The sequence below is a fragment of the Oenanthe melanoleuca genome, chromosome 12 (genome assembly GCF_029582105.1).
Source record: "Oenanthe melanoleuca isolate GR-GAL-2019-014 chromosome 12, OMel1.0, whole genome shotgun sequence".
NCBI lineage: Eukaryota > Metazoa > Chordata > Aves > Passeriformes > Muscicapidae > Oenanthe > Oenanthe melanoleuca.
The window spans coordinates 629,472-650,008 of NC_079346.1; the positions used below are offsets into that span (position 1 = coordinate 629,472).

The window sequence follows — 20,537 nt, forward strand, 5'->3', positions numbered from 1 at the left end:
TCTCACCTCCTGCCTCAACTTTTCCCTTCTCTTGCCCCAGCTCACCCAACCCGTGCCTGGCAGATTGACTCTGATTAATTGCTCACTTAATTACCTTCTGGTGCGCTGCTGAATGTAATGTCCTTCAAAGGCCTGGGGAGTCTCAGCAGCTGACAGCAGCTTTGGAGATCTCAGACACTGACAGGAGGCTGGCACTGCGGGACTCCAGCGTGGTTTTGGGGTTCTTACACACCCCTCAAAATCCCTTTCAAGCACTTTTCCCCCTGCAATGAGCTGCCAGCTCCCCCAGGACTTTCTCCAGACCTGCCCCTTCTGCACAAGCCCCTCCGTGCCGGGTTTTTCAATGTCTGACAATGTCATGAAATAAATGTTAAGTCACAAGGGGGAAGGGGGAGGGAACAACTGAAAAAATATATTTATTGGAGTAAATAAAAAAAAGTTACCCAAAATCTTTTATTGATACATTCTTGGATAATATCACAGGATCGAGAGAATGGAAAAGGAGGGAGGAGGTTGCGGCAAAGATTGGTTTCACTAAATTGGCACATAAGCAGCAAGAATAACGAAATTACTTATTACAAACAGTATAAAACATACATGCTTCTGTAAGTCCTTATCACACTGGTCAATCATGGTGGGGCATCAACAAAGAAAAACCTCAAGACATGTAAAAGCCATATTCTTTCCTCCAAATATCATAAGAATCATTGAAATTATTGCAAAATAGTCATATACCTTAAATAAAAGAACAAAATAGAACACAAATACAAATATCAAACATAAATTATTAACATGTACCATAAAATACATTACTGGCATGCATTCCAAAGATCAAGACCTCTACTAAAACTCAGCAAAAATCCTTCCTGCTTCCTCTGCAGCCCATTGGAGGTGTGAAAGGGGGGGGACAAACTTCGCCAGCACAGTTTTTGGTCTTTAAATTTTTTTTTTTGTTTGTTTGTTTGTTTAGTTAAAAAAAATAAGGTATATGGATTGCAGTGATAGAAGAGTAATAGTACAAGTCATGTGGACAGGTCTCAGATCCTCAGCTGCCGGTCGGTTTGAGAAGTGCCAAGAGCACAGGGCCTCAATGAGACCGTGCATCCAGAACAGCGGCCTGGGAACACCACGGATGGCAATATGCAAAAATCCTCACAAACTGTACAGAGAGTTCAAAAACCTGCAGTCTGGAAGTACATAAAAGAGTTAGCCCCTTTGAGTCCAGAGCAGCGAGCGCAGCCAGGCCGGGGAGCCGCTCCTGAGGCGCCGCCATGGCGGAGCAAGGCCTGAGCGCCACAAGGTTGGAGCGCTGCAAGGCCAGAGCTCTGCAAGGCCTGAGCGCCGCAAGGCCGGAGCTCTGCAAGGCCTGAGCGCCCAAGGCCCGAGCACCACAAGGCCTGAGCTCTGCAAGGCCAGAACGCTGCAAGGCCCGAGCGCCACAAGGCCGGAGCTCTGCAAGGCCCGAGCGCCCAAGGCCTGAGGGCCGCAAGGCCGGAGCGCTGCAAGGCCTGAGCGCTGCAAGGCCAGAACGCTGCAAGGCCCGAGTGCCACAAGGCCTGAGCGCCGCAAGGCCAGAACGCTGCAAGGCCTGAGCGCTGCAAGGCCAGAACGCTGCAAGGCCTGAGCGCCACAAGGCCTGAGCTCTGAAAGGCCGTAGTGCCGCAAGGCCAGAGCGCCACAAGGCTGGAGCTCTGAAAGGCCGTAGTGCCACAAGGCTGGAGCTCTGCAAGGCTGGAGAGCCACAAGGCTGGAGCGCCACAAGGCCGGAGTGCCACAAGGCCGGAGCGCTGCAAGGCCAGGCCGGATGGAGGGATCCCAGATCAAGGATCAGCCTGGAGCCAGAGCTCTCTAATGGAGGGATCCCAAATCAGGGATCCGCCTGGAGCTGTGCCCGATGGAGGGATCCCAGGTCAGGGATCAGCCTGGAGCAGGGCTCTCCCATGGAGGGATCCCAGGTCAGGGATCAGTCTGGAGCCGGGGCTCTCCTGCCACTCCCGGGACCGCGTGTGCGAGCTCAGCCCCATGGCAGCCGGGCCTAGATCACCAGGTTGTTGTAGCTCACGTACTTCTTCTTGGCAGCAGGGCCTGCAAGGGAACGGGACACGGTCAGACACGGTCAGAGCCCTCGTGGGGATGGGGCTGGGAATGGGAACAGCAGGAATGGGGACACTGGGAATGGGGACACACCAGGAATGGGGACACTGGGAATGGGGATGTGCCAGGAATGGGGACACACAGGAATAGGGACATGCTAGGAATGGGAACACATGTATTGGCAATGGGGATGTGCTGGCAATTGGGACACACTGGGAACGGGGAATGGGGACACACAGGGAATGGGGACACACTGGGAATGGGAACATACTGGGAATGGGGACGCACTGGAAATGGAATATGCTGGGAATGGGGACACACTGGAAATGGGGCCACTGGGAATGGGGACACACTGGGAATGGGAACACCCTGGGAATAGGGACACACTGGGAATGGCGACACACTGGGAACGGGGACGTGCTGGTGGCTCCTGCCCCCAGTCCTGCCCACAGGACTCCAGGCAGGCGGCTCCCAGGCCAGCCCCAGCCCCAGCCCCAGCCCCAGCCCCAGCTCCAGCTCTGGCTATGAACAGAATTAGCAGGGATTGATTTTGTCAGGCTCCTGCAGTCTGGGTGACTGTGCTGCTGAGCCACCACAACCAGATCCTATTAAGATTTCTTTCTTACAAAAACAGTGACATTTCCTCCAACTTCTTAAATCTCCTGGGCTAAACTTGGCTTTTCTCACGGATAAAGCGATTCTTATTCAAGTTTTATGACTTCTGAGAATTTTTTAGTATGGGGATGAAGGTACCAGCTTTCCCAATTATGACCTTCAAATCCAATCTGTTTGCAAACAGAAGGAAATCAAAGCAGTCAGAACTTTATGAGCACCACTACATGCTCCTGTCAGGAAAAACTGCAAATATCTGCAGCTGAACACAAAGCAAAATGATCTGCAGTACTCTGGCAACAGTGAAAGATCCAGGACACAGAACTGTGGAATATCCTGAGTGGGAAGGGACCCACCAGGATCATCCAGCCCAGCTCCTTCCCTGCACAGACACCCCAACAATCCTCCCTGGGCATCCCTGGGAGCTCCTGGAGCTCTGTGCCCATCCCCTGGGAGCCTGGGCAGTGCCTGAACCCTCTGGGGGAAGCAGAATCTTCCCTGAGATCCAACCTAAACTCCACAGAGAACAAAAAAAGAGCCTGGATTTCCAGTTATCCCCATTTGCTAAAACACTGATGTCTAAATCCCACAGTCTTTGGGAGAATTTGGCAGAGCTTAAGCAGGTTGTTGGGTATTTCCAGCCAGTAAAGCTGGGGCAGGCTCCACTCACACTTTGGATAATGTTTTTAATGTGGTGTGTTTCATTTTATAACTTTCTCAGGAAGGCTTAAGAGATGCTGTGGAAGGAGAGGCGAGAACAACAACTGGATTTGTTCTGCAAATGTGCTTTTCAAATTTATTGGGTTTGGGCCTCCCAGGGCTCCTCTCAGCCCCTGGGCAGATCCAGAGCCAAACAGGTCATGGAGCTGAACCCACACCCAGAGCACCCCAAACCCTCAGAGACCAGCACAGCTCCCTCTGCTCCCCCCAGGCTGGGGTGTCCCCTGGGGGTGTCCAGCAGTGTCCCCAGTCATACACCACTGCTGCCTTTCCAGAAACACTTGCCCAGCAATTCAGACTGTTTTTGTACAGTGCACAGAGTGCAGCCCAACACCAATATTTCCTGTGGTGTTCACTGTTTCACTGACAGACAAAGAAAGGATTTTAGTCCCAGGTATTTCCAATATGGACATTAAGACCCCCACGTGTAGCACAGCCCTTTGCAATATTATCCTGAAACTCTCCCTCAGCTCTTTCCTCATGCCCCAGACAGGAGTCAGTGCTGTCTGCTCCATCAGGGACTGATCCCACAACGTGCTGAGCAAGCCTCAGTTCCCATTAACTCCTCTTGCACACGAAGGTGTCCAACATCTGCCAGGATAAAACTCATTATCCTTCAAGGCTACACTACAAATATCCAATAAACTGGGGAATGTATTAAACGCTGAAGAAGGGTAAAATGAGCCTGTGAAAAAAATGTCATTATGGAACAGGTTGCAAAGTAATTCCGTGTATTATTTTGTGATGTACTTCAGCTTCACCGTGACATGCTCAGATTTCAAGGAGCAGCAGCGTTTCTGTGACAGAGATTTAGATGCTCTCCCTGCGAGTTCAGATCATGCCAGTGCCCCCCGGGTATCACTGGGGCTCTCAGCAGCCCCAAGCTGAGTTTTCTCACCAGTTCAGCCCCAGAACTCCTTTCTCATTCCCGACAGGACAAGGAAGCACCGGTGCCAGAGGGATGGAGCCAAGGAATGCTGCCTGGTCGGGCTCAGACAGTGACACAATCCTTGGCATGCCCTGCCTCGCCAGGATAATGTAGCTGACAAAAGCATCATCCATAATTCAGATAAAATGATCAATAAAAGCCGTGTGGTTACTTTCAGGGAGGAAAGACAATCTCCTCGTTTAAAGGCTATTGTGCCGGGGGGGGGTCCTGTCCCTGATGGCTGCTGCTGCATTTCCCCACCCAACCCCAGCTCAGCCTCTGTGCGACTCCCAGACTCATCCCAGGAATCTCTCCTGAGCCACAGCCCACCATTAGCGCTGCCAATTAGCACCAGGTATGGATTCGATTTTCCTCAAAGAAATTAATTTGCATGAGAATGGGGGACGCTAATGGAACATCAGCGCTCCCATGCTCTAATCCGGCAGGCACGAGCATCTTACACAGATGCGGATCCCCCACGCTCCGCTGCCGCTCCGGCAAAGGGCGAGGCTCCCCGACAGCGAACTACATACACGTGCTAATTAATACACACGTAATTGTGTCAGCCTGGGCTGGCAGCGAGCCAGGAGCAGCATCCTGGTGCAGGGACATTCCCTGAGCCCGGGGAGCATCAGCGCTTCCTCAGCCCCAATGGACCCTTGGTTTTATATCCCAAATGCGGTGTAGGAGGGAAATATCCCGGCTGCTGCCTGCCTGTTTGCAAACAAAGGTGCTGCGGGGGCATTTGCACCTTGAAAAAAGGAGGAGACCTTTCAAAAGAGCCTGAAGCACCTTAAAAAGAGGTTTCCTGTTAGAGACAAGAGCGCTGTTCTGCTAATTTCCGCAATTAGTGGTGAAGAGTGCCAGCGCCAACAGGAGAAGGAATGAGGGGTGCAGGTGTACGCAGCAGCCAGGACCTGAGCACAGGTAACCCCACAGAGCCACGGAACCAGCGAGGCTGGAAAAGCCTCCAGCATCAGCAAGTCCAGCCCTCACCACGGCCACTAAACCCGGCACTGAGGCCACCTGGGCTCGTGCCTTAGTTATTAGTGCACTCATTAATAAATAAACACTTCCAGGGACAGGCACTGCCCCGCCTCCCTGGGGAGCCTGAGCACTTTTAGCGAAGAATTTTTTCCTAAATTTTTCCTGGTGCAGCCTGAGGCAGGTTCCCCTGGCTGTATCATGGTTGCCTGGCACAATTTGCAATCCCCTGGCAGAATCTGCAATCCCCTGGCAGAACTGCAATCCCCGGGTAGAATTGCAATCCCCTTGCAGAATCTGCAATTCCCTTGCAGAATTTGCAATTCCCTTGCAGAATCTGCAATCCCCTGGCAGAATTTGCAATTCCCTGGCAGAATTTGCAATTCCCTTGCAATCAGCCATGCCAAGGCACCTCCAGCCTGCAAGAGCAGCACCCAAACAGGGACAAGCTGTACAGCTTGGAGACCAAACAATGCTCCTTAGAGCACAGAACTCTTTCCTCTCAGCAGTGGGGGCACTGAGAGCCTGCACCCATCCCCTCCAGGAGTGAGGAACAGCATGGGGAACAGCTGCATCTCTGTGCCAGCAACACATTAGAAACAAATACAGAAGCAAAAATCCTCTTTGCACTTACGAGTTTCATCACTTGGCTGGTTTTCATTACCTTGGGCACGGGTCACACAGAAAGGAGCTCCCCCAGCACCCAGAGCAAGGCAGAGCTGTCAATACTGACTCAGAGCGAGATGTAATCACTTGCACTTCAATTTTATGCACATTTGTAACCTCTTCCATGCTTAAAGAGCAAAGATTTACAGTGCAAGAAATGAATTTTATTGCAGCCTCCAGGCATCTCAAGCTATCAGACATATGAAACATCATCTCAGCATTCCCAGCTCCGAGCAGGGACGGACATGGGGATGGCTCAGAGCCTGGAACTCCTGCTCTGATTCCCTCTGCAGCCACTGGGGCAGATAATTCTTAGCTCCTCTCTTTCATTTCCTTAATTCTGGCTTAGCAACCCATATCATTTGTGCCAGGCAGAGCAGAGGCTGATTATTAAATCCTACTTCTAGTCCATCTAAAAGCAAAATGGAGTGATGTGGCTTCTCCTCCATCTCTGCCAGAAAGACAAAGCTATTCCCATGCTCTGCTGCCTTTAAATTGGGGAATTTAGATGAGAGTGGGATGAAAGCAACAGGCCTAAATGATTCTACATGCTTGCCCAAACCCCAACAAATGGAATGAAGCTTGGAGAAAATAATTTTAAAATTGGTATCTAAATGTAAATGGATTGTTCTTTCATATTTTGACATCTCTCTTGTGTTCCCACAGTGTTCTGTCACTTTATCAGGTGTCTCAGTGGCTGCATTCTACAAGATCCAACCTAAACCTTCCCTTGTGCAACTCGAGGCTGTTTTGTCCTGTCCTGTGACAAATCCTCTCTGACCACCCTCTGATGGACGTGGCCTTTAGGTTCTCCAGCAGGATAACTGGGGGGATTGTCCTTAGGAACCACTGAAAATCCCAAAGCTGGCTGGAGCTGCCAGGAGCAGGGAAGTGCCTGGCTCACCTGGGGCGTTCCCAAGGCAATTCATAATGAAACCTGACTCCAGCTCATTAGAATAATGCTGTTTATGCATGTGCATGCAAATGGGCAGATGCTGCAGGTGTATTTCCATCCAAGGAGCCCCCTCCTGTGTGCCACCTCACCCAGCTTCCACTCCTAAATCCCTCATATTCTAGTTGTTCCTTTAGGGCTCCCTTATTATTGTCCCTTTTAGACACGGCTGTCACAGAGCCCCGAGCCTGCAGAGCACAGGCTGAGTGACAGCACCCTTGGAGTGAGCCCTGAGCTCAGGGCACTGCCAGAACCCCTGACAGAGCACAGCCAGGACGAGGAACAATTACAAATATTCAATATCCCGGGTTCCTTTAATGAGCATCGCTTTGAAGTTCCCAGGAGGATTTAATGGGAAGGAAGAGTCCGACCTCGCCAGTTCCCCAGGGCACGTTTGAAGGAGGTTTTTCTTTCAAAAGTCTGGTTTAGCTTTGAAAGCTTTCAAGCAGCAGCAGCTATGGAGGTGTGTTTTTAATTCCTCAGGTTTGGTTACAATGCTCTTTCTGTGAGAGCTGGGAATGCATCTGAGAGGAGGAGTAATAAAAGCAGTTCTTGGATAAGATAACGGCATAATAACAGCATCAGTTCAGGTCAAAGTGGCAGTGATCTGACCTCTTAGAGCTTAAGACAGTGTGGGTACACGGAGTAAGTGTTTGCTTTGGTGTCCTGCAGGTGTGCTGGGCTGAGCCCAACCTGCTGGGGAACTTCTCTGTCCAGAGGGGTGAAGGAACCCTCAGCTCAGACACCACAGGGACAGCAATTCCATCAGACACAGCCTGCACTGCCAGCTCTGCCTGCCAGCCAGCTCTGACTTTGTTTGCAGTGGAGTAATTCCTGGCTTTCCCCAGTGAATCCCAGAGCATGGGAAGCTCCTCATCCCTTCACCCCAGAAGCCCAGGATGATGTAAAGGTTATTCTGCACAGGGCACCTCTTTGGGAAGAGGGGACAAGAAGGAAGGGACTGTTGGAAGGCTGGGCATATTCTCCTCTGTGTACAGATAAATACATTTGCAGATAAATAATGGACTTGGGCTCACACACAGAGCTCTGGCACAGGGGGACAGACAGGGCTGCTGTGCTGGAAAGCTTTTCCTGGTGGCACAGGGTAACCATCAGACTTCCCTGACCCTGCTCTGTGGACAGCAAATTCCAGCTGTCTACAAAGACAAGTAAGAAATAACAAAAGCTAAAATCAATGAAGTACAGCACTGCTGAGGAACATCAAGCACCTTTGGCTCTCTCCCCATCTCCTGCTTGTCTGCTTTGCAGATAAAAACTTCTGCGTCAGGTGCAGCTTGGGAGTATCTGCCCCACCAGGACCAGGGGATCAACACCTCCAGCAGGAGGGATTGCAGAGGGGCACAGGCAGAGCTGTGCCTCTGCTGGGGTGTGGGGACACAAATCCTGCTCCAGGGGGAGGGGGGCTGAGAATGGAACCAGTGCCAGGGGACAAAGGAGTCACTGCACAGCCCCCACACCAACCCATCCCAGAGCCTCACCTGCACCATGTGGAGCTGCCAAGGTGCCCAGGATCTTAGGAAATGTGATTCCAAATGTTTATGAGACTATGGCAGGGAAGAAACAAACCCAACTCATATTCCTTAATTGGAGCCAGTGGTACAGAAAACCTGCTAATTCCAGCTCCATTTCTACTGCTGTTGTGTGGATGCTGTGGACTGGAAAGATAACAAATGGAGGCAAATTATTTTCACCCGCTTAAAACAAAGTCATTAACAGCACTTTGGTTATCTTACCTGGAAAGCCAGGCTCTGCAGAGAGCTGTTAGAGCCAAATGTGAAAACAGTTTGCATGAAACATAATTAAAATGATGACCTGAGTGATGGCTAAAGCATCCCCAAGGAGGCCTGGAGTCAGAGCTGCTGGAAACAATTCACCTCTGCTCTGCCTATGTGCCTGAGCTGCCTCCAGGGTGTCCCCAGTGCCCTGTCCCCAAGCCCTGGGCACAGCCAGGGCTCTGTGGCTGCCCTGCCCTGTTCCAGCACATCTCTCTTTTATTCCTCTGCATCCTGGGAGATGCTGAGGGTTCCTCACCCTCCCAGGGAAGAATTACTCCCCAAATCCCTGCCCTGCCCTGTTGCAGCACATCTCTCTTTTATTCCTCTGCCATCCTGGGAGGTGCTGAGGGTTCCTCACCCTCCCAGGGGAGAATTCCTCCCCAAAGCCCAGCCCTGCCCTGTGGCACTGGCAGCCACTCCCCTGTCCTGTTCCTCCAGCCCTAGGAATGTTCTCTCTCCCCTTCCTTGCCAGCCCCTGCAGGCACAGGCTGACCACACTCAGGTCACTCTGAGGCTTCTCTCCAGCACTGCCAGGTCTCCCAGCCTCTCCGTGGTGATCCAGTCATCACACAAGCAATATTTTCTTCCTCACACCCAGGAGCTCCTCTCCCTTCCTGCCAGCTGGCCTGCTCCAACTCCTTGGCAAGGAGTTGTGAGTAACAAACATCTTAACAGGAAAATCACGGCTGTTCATGAGGAGCAAGGAGACTCAATTCACTGGAAAATGTATTCCTGGTGTACAACTCTGTTACACCGTGCCTGACAAAATTACACTCTGAGCTGCGCTGTTAAACAGCCCCATTTGGCTGAAATCAACATTTAATTTTTTAGCAGAAAGTCTTGATTTCAAATACCCTGGAAATGTTTAACAGCTGATATTAATAAGAGCCCAGATTGAATGCAGGGCTCTTTATCCCAGGGACATGATAAGCATCGTGACAAGTGGTGTAACTATGGCAACTCTGTCTTTTCTGTTTCTTTTTCCCCTGAACAGGAGCACAGGCACCTCACTGGATGCAGTGCCAGGCTGCTCCCAGCTAGGAGCCAGAGCTCTGGGTCACTGAGCGGAGACTCAGCCAAAGCTCACATCCTGGGACTGGGCTGCCTTTCTTCCCTCTTCCCTGCCTCCATGCTGTGTCTCATGTATTTACATGGATTTTTACATGTATTTAACAAATTTACATGTATTTAGCCTGACTCCCTCCACCAAAGAAACACAACAAGGCAGAAACAGATTTTCTGCTGTTCTTATGTAATCTGAGCAGTGTTCTCCATACTTGCAATCATGCCCACCAAAAACTGCCTGGGTTAGTGTATTTGAGAAATTATTTTTGCTGCAATATTGCTTGGGGTTCATTCTCCTGGCCCTTTTACCCCATCATTAGTAGAATTTCCTTTCTGAACTCACTTGCCAAATTTTCAGTAGATTTATGAACAAAATCAGCCCTTCTAGCCCCTGGTTCTGCTGCAGCTGTGAGCTGCTCCCCCAAGACTGGGCAATGATTTCAGGGGCTTGGGGGATGCAGGTGAGGATGTGAGGTCTGATCCTTTCCTGAACCAGGGCCCCAACAGGGAGGAGGGTGTGAGTGAGGGCAGCCAGAGTGAGGTTATCCTGACATCTGCCCTGCCTGGGAGACAGGGAGTCATTATCAATCTGGGGGAGATAAGAGAGCCAGAAGACGTGTCTTTTCCTTGATATTACAATTTATAGATTTGGCAGAGTCTCCCTGAGAGGATGTAAGGAGTGATAAATTAGTCAAAGGGAGAACTCAGAGCTACTGAGGGTTTGTTAAGCAAAAATGTGAGAGGGACTGGTCCAAGAGGTATGACTGTATCTGCTCACTCCTCACCCAGATCTCCCAGGAAAAAAAAAACATAGAAGAGGACAGAAAATATGGAATGAATGATGAATACTTACACACTAATTAATCCTTTTTGTGCTCACAAACATCCATACTCTGCACAGCTTTTCATATCTCAGGCACTTCTAGCCATGGGTGTGTTTTTAGTCACACATCAAACTCAAAGGTGAAGGTTTAAGTGCCCTCAGAATTTCAATTTTTAAAAAAGGAAAGTCTGACACTTCCGTGCATGTTACAAGTCCTGCATTGTGTAAGTCATGAAAGGTGTGAGACAGTCTGCAGATAATTAATATGGGAACAGGCAATTCTATGAATGTACCATCAAAAGTAATTATTTTTAGATGTAAAGAAGAAAGTAACACATATCCAGATGGGATATTGGGCAGGAATTGTTCCCTAGGAGGGTGGGCAGCCCTGGCAGTGCCCAGGGCAGGATGCACCTTCTTCAATACTTCTAAAATAAGAACATCACCATTAGAAGGAATTTGTGATATTTAGTTTTCAGTCAGCCATTCCAGAATAAAAACAGATCAGTGAAGAGCTGTCAATGTCTTTCAGTTATCAGTTTTGAGTGCAAATGCTCATTCCTCAGCAGCCTCCCCTGAACAGAAAATCCCCAAATGGGGTTAAACATGGACTGTGTTCTCAGGATGAGAATGGCCAGACCTAAAACAGAACTGACACTTCCATCCAGCAAATAATTCTTGCACAGCTCACACTGGAGGTGGTGAGCTACAGAGCATCTCACAGCTCAGAGCCAGAGCCTTCAGAGAGCTGCCTGTGCCCTGGGCCACCAGGCTGTGCCCTGGGCCACCTCTCTATCCCTTGGACCACCTCCCTGTCCCCTGGGCCTCCTGTTTGTCCCCAGGGTCACCTGTCCTAGTGGCCCACACTCCTGCAGTGCCAGCTGCACATTCCTGCAGTGCCAGCTGTTCACTCCTGCAGTGCCAGCTGTTCTCTCCTGCAGCTCTGCAGAGCCTCTCTCAGAAGTTCCCTTGCCTTGCTCCCTGCTGAACAATCTCTCCCCACACAGGCACCACGAGGAGTTTCCCAAGCCTTGTATTTCCATCAGCCTCAGGAGCAGACCTCCTGTCACTCCCAGGACACAATTTCAGGCACCACAAACACACCTGCCTGTGCATCACAGGCAGAAATTGGTACAGTCCCATCAGGGCTCAGCTCTGCTCATTCCCATTGCAAACACCTCAGCAGCAAAACAAGTGTCAATTTACAACCAGGCTGATGTTTTCCTGCTAGCCCAGCTTTGTTTTTAATGCATTGCATTGTTTCATGCTGCTCTTGGGTTTGTATTCCTGGGAGAACAAACCAAAACAGCAACCAGGAGCTGGAGCAGCAGTGCTGGGGCAGGGGTGGAAAACAACCTGGAGCAGAGGAGCACTGGCAGCACCAGCACAAGCCCAAACCAGCCCTGGTGTAGCATTTTCAAAGCTTTTCTGGACCAAATTTTAAAATCTGCTTAAAGAACCTGAGTGGCCAATTGCTTTTTATAGGACATGGGTGGCAGAGTTATTTGTGTGCCTTTGCAGACAGCAATTCCTTAATTATCTCCATTGTTACATGGAAAAAAAAATAGACTCTGAGCTCCTCATTATTTTTTTGTGCCATTTTAAATAAAGTTCCGTTTTATTTAAAAAAAACCAAATTCTCCTGATATTTATGTGCCTTCCATCTCTCTCTTTCTCATCTCCTTCCTTCAGCAATATCCTCTGCACAGAGCTGCCCTTTCCTCTCTGCTCTTTCATTTGCAGCAATGCTTTGAGTGGCCCCTTTTCCCCCTGGGCTGCTTTGTCCCATTTCCCCCAGCCCAGCCCTGGATGCTCTGGGGCTCCTGGAGAGCTTCTCCCTCCCATCCCTTCTGCCTGGGCTGGAGCTGCCATAATGGCCCTGATTCCAACACAATAAAAACCAATTTGAGCTCTCAGCGAGGCTGGGTTGATGCTGGAGCTGGGGCAATTTAGACCAGCCACAGATACTGGTAATTTCTTTTTCTGTGACTCAGGGACTCCATTCAAGCCACACTCCCACCTTTGCTGGTAGGAGTTCTCTCCCATTAGGGCCCAGCTAAACATTCTGAAGACTGAATACAATACAGTGATTTTCCAGACCTCAGTGCACAGCACCACAGGAACCAGGTCAGGTCCAACCCTTTGTACCTGGGCAAAGTGCAGAAATACTGACACAGTGATGTGTCTGAACAAGTCCAGCCTGTGCTCTTTATCATATTCACCTGCCAAACCATATTTAGCTGCTTTTCTCCATATTTTGCTGCCCAGTTGTTTTTCTGCATATTTTGCTGCTCCTTCACATGCTTAGCTGTTTTCTGTATATTTCTTAGTTTAGATCAATGTTTATAACAGGTGCACAAAATAAGCCATTTTTAAATGTTTTTCTGCAACTTTTTAAAACCCTTCAAGACCACTAAAAGATAAATTGTGCTGAATAAAAAAAAAAAAAAAAGATCTGAAAAACAAAATACCAGAATTAAAAAATCCAAAATAAAAGTGAGCAACAAAGTTCTAAACAACAACCAATCATTGTACCTAAAAAGTGCAAGAACAGCATAAAAGCACCAATCAAACAGCAGTCTTAAAATATATAATTAAAGCTAAAAGTAAACAATAAATCAGCTTCTGCATAATCCTATTAATTTGCTGTCCAGAAGTCCTGTTTATCCCAAAGCAAAGCCCCCTGAGCACACACAGAACTGGGAGAAACACTCATTAAAGGTGGGTAATCAGAGGCTTCCTCACCCCCTCTCTGCCCCAGGACTGCAGGAACCCCCGGCTGAGGCAGCCACAAACACCACAGCAGCTCACACATCACCAGGTCACCACGAGGAGCCACCACACGCAGGAAAAGCCAGCCCTCAAAAATTGTTCACTCCTGATTCCACAGAGCCAGGGGCCACGTTCCTGCTCTTGGGAAAAGCAGCTTTTCCAACTCTTGGGAGCCATTGATGGTTTTGGAACCATTGGTAGTTCTGGAACCACTGCTCGTTTTGGAGCCATTGATAGTTTTTGAACCATAGATAGTTTTGGAGCCTTTGATGATTTTGGAACCATTGACAGTTTTGGAACCATTGATGACTTTGGAACCATTGATATTTTTGGAATCATTGGTAGTTTTGGAGCCACTGACAGTTTTGGAACCATGGATAGCTCTGGAGCCATAGATAGAATTGGAACCATTAGTAGTTTTGGAACCATTGATAGTTTTGGAACCATTGACAGTTTTATCCATCACACTTTGGCAAATGTTCTCTCTTTGCTGCCCAGCCGTGGGGGTGGAGGTGCTTGGGGTGACTCAGAAAACGCTGCCTCAGAGCTGGTGGCCAGAATTAACTTTTCATCATTTGTTTGTTCATTTTTAAGCCAATATTTCCATCCTCAAGGGCTTTTCAGGGATCCAGCTGCAGTGGTGGGAAGCAGGAGACCCCTCAGGGATTCTAGCACAGGTACTGGAACCCCCAGGTCAGGGCTCTCCCCTGGCCCAGGAAACCCTTCCATGGCAGCTTTTGATAACAGGATTGTGAACAATTTTTAAGTTTGATATTTGTTTTAACACAGCTGCACTAATGAACATTTCCCATATTATTATATATATAATAAAAAGAGTAATCGTCATCATCATCATTTGAGAATAAAATAATAAAAGCTGGGTTTTCCTTACCTTTTGGGAAAGCAGGCAAAAGCTACACAGTAGGTGGGAGAGTGTACCAAGTAACAGACTTTTGAACACTCTTTCTTACTGGTGTTATGGAGTCTACAGGGAAAGTAAACACATTGAATGTAGGACAGGTGTGGGCAAGGGAACGCTCCCAGTCTGCCCTGCCCTGAGCTCCTGCCAGGAATTCCTGCCAGGAATCAGCCCTGGCCAGCAGAGGAGAGCCAGGGCAGGGAGCTCAGGCAGCCCCAAACACGGAGGCAGTGCTCACAGAGAGCAGGGCTGCCTGAGCTGGCTTCTCCCTCCTCTCCCCTGAACCAGCTCTGGGGATTTTGGCTGCAGTTTCAGACCCCCCCTACCTCCTCAGCCCCAGAGTCACTCACAGGTTCCTTAGCATCACCCTGAGTTTTCCCCAGGAAGGTGGAAGGAGCAATTACATGTAAATCTCAGTATGAATTAAGTTTGGGTTGGAGGTTCAAGTGTTTCTCTCCCAGTCTGACACTGCTCTTGCAGCAGAAACTGGAGCAGGCAGTCCAGCAGAGCACTCACTACCTGAAACACCTCAGGCTCCACCAGAAACACCTTCCCAAGCAGTGGAATTCAATCAAAGACACACAAAGAGCACAACAAACTCATCCCAGGCTGGGAGCTGCTGTGCTGCAGCTCCTGCTGATCCCCAACGTGCCCCAGCAGGGAAAGCCGTGCAGTGAGTGGCAGCAGGCACATGCCAGATGGCAAACAGCAATGATTAAGAGAGTTTTCCTGAATAGATTGGGAGGCTTGGCCTTAATACATCCCATTCAGCATGAAAGCCCTCCCACGGGGTGGCTGGGGAGTTGAGCTTGTAGAGCTTCTGTTTTTCCAGGGATGCCATGGAATGTGTAACACAGCCAGTCCTGCTCCCAGGGCTGGGACAGGAGCTCACTGCATTTTAGGGGGCTCCCATCTCTCATCTCAATCACTGGCTGCTTGTACATTCACCCAAACCCCCCTCCCAAGTGCTCTGAACGTTTTTGGTTTTTTTCTGAATTCCAGCAGATTGCCCCAGAGCTGTGTACCGTGGTTCCCCAGGATGTTCAAGGATGTTCACAAACCTTCACAACTCCAGCCCATTACCACAGAGGGGTCTGGGCTGGAAAAGACCCCATATCCCACCCAGTGCCACCCCTGCCATGGCAGGGACACCTCCCAGTGTCCCAGGTTGCTCCAGCCCCAATGTCCAACCCTGACACTGCCAGGGAACAGGGGCAGCCACGGCTGCTCAGTTCTCTTAAAGGGCTACTGAAACTTGGAGATCTTTTCAACATCTTTTCAACAGCTCCAGCAGCTGAGCAAGCACCAGCACAGTCTCATGAGACAGAAAATCCAACTGGAACCCCACTGTACAGAGAGAAAATCCAACTAGAACCCCACTGTATAGAGAGAAAATCAAACTGGGAACCTCCACTGTGCAGAGAGAAAATCCAACTGCAAACCCCACTGTACAGAGAGAAAATCCAACTGGGAACCTCCACTGTACAGAGAGAAAATCCAACTGCAAACCCCACTGTACAGAGAGAAAATCCAACTGGGAACCTCCACTGTACAGAGAGAAAATCCAACTGCAAACCCCACTGTACAGAGAGAAAATCAAACTGGGAACCACCACTGTGCAGAGAGAAAATCAAAATGGAAGCCCACTGTACAGAGAGAAAATCCAACTGCAAACCCCTCTGTACTTGCACAGAGCTCCAGGCCAGCTCTGGTTCTAAATCCCAAACCACCTGCATTTCCCTTCTGAGGAGGTCTCACGCCTAAAGAGACCCTCAGACTGTGACCTTTGGAGTCCCTGGGTGGGCAGAGACATTTGGCATCCCTGGGTGGGCAGAGACATTTGGCGTCCCTGGGTGGGCAGTGACATTTGGCGTCCCTGGGTGGGCAGAGACATTTGGCATCCCTGGGTGGGCAGAGACATTTGGCGTCCCTGGGTGGGCAGAGACATTTGGCGTCCCTGGGTGGGCAGTGACCTTTGGCGTCCCTGGGTGGGCAGTGACCTTTGGAGTCCCTGGGTGGGCAGTGACCTTTGGTGTCCCTGGGTGAGCAGTGACATTTGGTGTCCCTGGGTGGGCACAGACCCTTGGACCCTGAGGGCCCAGCTCAAAAAGGCGCACACGCTGGAGGAAACCCCCCCAGGCAGAGACATTTGGCGCCCCTGGGTGGGCAGTGACAGCGTTAAGGGACAAGAAGGGATTGCAGCAGAGCAGGGGCTGGGAAAGGGCATTTCTCCCATTCACATCTGGTTTTGCACAAAACCTGCAGACCTGCCCAAACCTTTGCAGTGTGCTGTGCAGTTTGCAGCTGTCTCCTTCCTCAGCTTCTTCCAATTCAAATGCAGATCAGATTTGATGGCCTCAGTCTGTAATTTCGTGCTGTGCTATCCTCTGCTATGCACATTAAGGAAACTAGAAGTGTCTTTGCCATCTATTTTCCTTTTAAATCGGTGGCAAGATTTGCATTAAGACCAGATAAAATCCCTAAATGGGAATCTTGAGGGATTGTGAGACTTTTGCAAAGCAACTTTGCAAGAAGCAGGAGGGAAACTCGGGTTAGCAGTTTCTGCATTTGGTGGGACCTGTCCCTGCCAGGGCCAGCTGGATCTGTGCCCAGGGCTGTGCTGATCCCTCAGCCACAGAGGGAAAGCAGGGGTCACGAGTTACTCGCAGGTCTTGAACCCTTCCTGAGCTTTAACCCTGCCAAAAGGCACAGCTCAAACACCAGAGCCAAAAATGGAGAATTTCAAACCCACACCAGAGCCAAAAAGAGAGACTTTCAAACGCACAGTGGAGCCAAAACGGAGAATTTCAAACCCACAGTGGAGCCAAAACGGAGAATTTCAAACACCAGAGCCAAAACAGATAATTTCAAACTCACACTGGAGCCAAAATGAAGAATTTCAAACTCACACTGGAGTAAAAAATGGAGAATTTCAAACCCATATTGGAGCCAAAAGTGGAGAATTTCAAACTCACACCGGAGCCAAAAACGGAGAATTTTACACCCACACTGGAACCAAAAACGGATAATTTCAAACCCATATTGGAGCCAAAATATAGAGTTTCAAACACACACCAGAGCCAAAATGGAGAATTTCAAACTCACACTGGAGCCAAAAATGGAGAATTTCAAACTCACACAGGAGCCAAAACAGAGAATTACAAACACACTGGAGCCAAAACAGAGAATTTAAATCCCACACTGCAGCCAGAAACGGAGAATTTCAAACTCACACTGGAGCCAGAAATGGAGAGTTTCAAAACCCACTGGAGCCAAACCTGGTGAATTTCCCTGCCAACCCCGGGCTGTGGCAGCGATGGAGCAGCACAAGCAGGGAGGCAGGGCAGGGCAGGGTTTCACCCCAGGCAGGGCAGGCAGGGCTGGGCAGGGCAGGGCTGGACAGGGCAGGGCTGGACAGGGCAGGGCAGGGCAGGGCAGGGCTGGGCAGGGCAGGGCAGGGCTGGACAGGGCAGGGCAGGCAGGGCAGGGCAGGGCTGGGCAGGGCTGGGCAGGAGAGGGCAGGGCTGGGCAGAAGAGGGCAGGGCAGACAGGGCTGGGCAGGGCTGTCACCCCAGGCAGGGCAGGGCAGGGCAGGGCAGGGCAGGCAAGCTGTCCCCCCGTACTCACTGCTGGGGTCCAGGCTCTCGCACAGCTCGGTCCTGGCCTCGCCGTTGGGCCGCTCGCTGGCCTTGTGCGACAGGCGCGAGGACATGGTGGCTGCCGTCACCACGGCCTTGAAGCTGCGCTTGCGCTTCTGCACGTTGAGCTCCGGGTGGAAGATGATGATGTAAACCTTGGGCATGTAGAGCATCCCCAGCGCCACCGACGCGCTCAGGTTCATGGAGATGGTCAGCGTGGTGGTCTGGATGTAGAGCTGCGGGGGGAGAGGGGGGTTACACACAGCGCTGCACAGAAATACCTGTGTAAAGTCATTTTAACCAGTTTGTATGTGTTACACACAGCACTGAGTACAGAAATACCCTGTGTAAAGAGATTTGTAACCAGTTTGTATGTTGTACACAGCACTGCACAGAAATACCTGTGTAAAGAGATTTTAACCAGTCTGCATGTTACACACAGCACTGCACAGAAATACCCTGTGTATTGTCATTTTAACCAGTCTGCATGTTACACACACAGCACTGAACACAGAGATACCCTGTGTAACACACTGCACAGAAATACTCAGTGTAAAGTCATTTTAACCAGTTTGTATGTTACACACAGCACTGCACACACACACAAATACTCACTGTAAAGAGATTTTAACCAGTTTGTTTGTGTTACACACAGCACTGCACACAGAAATACCCAGTGTAGTCATTTTAACCAGTCTGCATGTTACACACAGCACTGAGCACAGAAATATCCAGTGTAAAGTAATTTTTAACCAGTCTGCATGTTACACACAGCACTGCACACACACATATATACTCACTGTAAAAAGATTTTTAACCAGTCTGCGTGTTACACACACAGCACTCAGCACAGAAATACTCACTGTAAAGTAATTTTTAACCAGCCTGCATGTTACACACAGCACTGCACAGAAATACTAAGTGTAAAGAGATTTTTAACCAGTTTGTATGTGTTACACACAGCACTGCACACAGAAATATCCAGTGTACAGTAATTTTTAACCAGTCTGCATGTTACACACAGAAATACCCAGAAAGAGATTTTTAACCAGTCTGTGTTACACACACAGCACTGCACACAGAAATACCCACTGTAAAGAGATTTTTAACCAGTCTGTTTTACACACACAGCACTGCACACACACAACTAGTTACTGTAAAGAGATTTTTAACCAGTCTGCATGTTACACACATGGCACTGCATACATACACCCCCATTTAAAAATGTAAAGAAATTTTTAACCAGTCTGCATGATAAACACATGGCCAGCACTGCACACAGAAATACCCACTGTAAAGAGATTTTTAACCAGTTTGTATGTTAAACACACAGCACTGCATACAGAAATACCCATTTAAAAATGTAAAGAGGTTTGTAACCAGTCTGTACACGTTACACACATGGCACTGCACACATAGACACCCATTTAAAAAAAGTAAAAAGATTTTTAACTAGTCTGCATGTTACACTCATGACACTGCACTCAGAAATATCCAGTATAAAGTAATTTTTAACCAGTCTGCATGTTACACACACGATACTGCACACATAAACACCCATTTAAAAATCTAAAGTGATTTTTAACCAGTCTGCATGTTACACACACGACACTGCACGCAGAAATATCCAGTATAAAGTAATTTTTAACCAGCCTGCATGTGTTACACACATTGGGCCTGGCCAGCCTGCAGCACTCACACCCACCCCCATTTTACACTGATTTTTTAACCAGTTTGCCATGGAGATGTGTGAGCTGAACCTCTGCACTGCAGCCACTGGGATGTCCCACACGAATCCAGCAGTGCCAGACTGACACAATTCCCACAACAAGTTATGGCACAGCTTTGGCTCATTTATTCAGAGTGCAGGGCAGATTTGGATTGAAATAATTCTGATATAAACCAGGGTTTAGCTGAGCTCTAAGTTATAGAAGGGAAGCTGTACTAGCACGGGTTAGTAGGAATTTCAGATTTTTAAAAATATTGAGGAAGGTGGCATTTTCTTGTTTTTACCATACTTTAATTCTCTGCAATTCACTGCAGTAACTTTGCAGAGGGTGCACAACAATTTCTGTGCTTGTGACACTCAGCTGTGCTCATTATTGTGGAAAAATATTTTCAAGTCAGAGAACAGGTGCTGAGATGAGTATTCAAAGAAACCACAGGGATTAAAAAATGACTCTGCAAATATACAGGGGTAGAAAAGCCTTTTTTACCCCCCCCTTTTTTTAAACTGTCTTTTCAGAGGACACAGGTAAGAGATAAACCAGAACAATTCTCACAACTTTAGAGGATTCAGCACAATTAAAAGGCACAGAGATAGCACAGCACAGGTGTGGGGGAGCTGGAGAGGCAGCAGCATCTACAGATCCTTCTCAGAAATTCAATACACAGGAAACCCAGAGAGATGGGGGAAGCATCCCACACTGAGGCTGCTCTTGCTCCAGAACTTTTCCTCTTCTCCCCCCATTCAGCCTGAACTTCTGATGGGAAAGCTCTGAGAACAGCACAAATGTCCCCAGAACACCAGGGCTGCCCCTGCAGGTGGCACAGACAAGCACCACCTAT

The 20,537-nt window shown here is 49.2% G+C and overlaps 1 protein-coding gene across 2 annotated transcripts in view; it reads right to left on the bottom strand.

Moving 5' to 3' along the window:
- Positions 1–386: 386 nt before the first annotated feature.
- GRM7 (glutamate metabotropic receptor 7) overlaps positions 387–20,537 on the bottom strand; it is a 184,750-nt gene continuing 164,599 nt past the window's right edge. Inside the window, exons 9-10 of one of the 2 annotated variants that reach the window (XM_056501854.1) lie at positions 17,959–18,205; positions 387–2,085 (exon numbers count right to left, since the gene is read on the bottom strand). In XM_056501854.1, the coding sequence (XP_056357829.1) occupies positions 2,036–2,085; positions 17,959–18,205 (297 nt within the window). In that variant the 3' untranslated portion in view covers positions 387–2,035. Of the gene's footprint in view, positions 2,086–14,326; positions 14,398–17,958; positions 18,206–20,537 lie in introns of those variants that run through there. The other variant, XM_056501853.1, reaches the window with a different exon arrangement.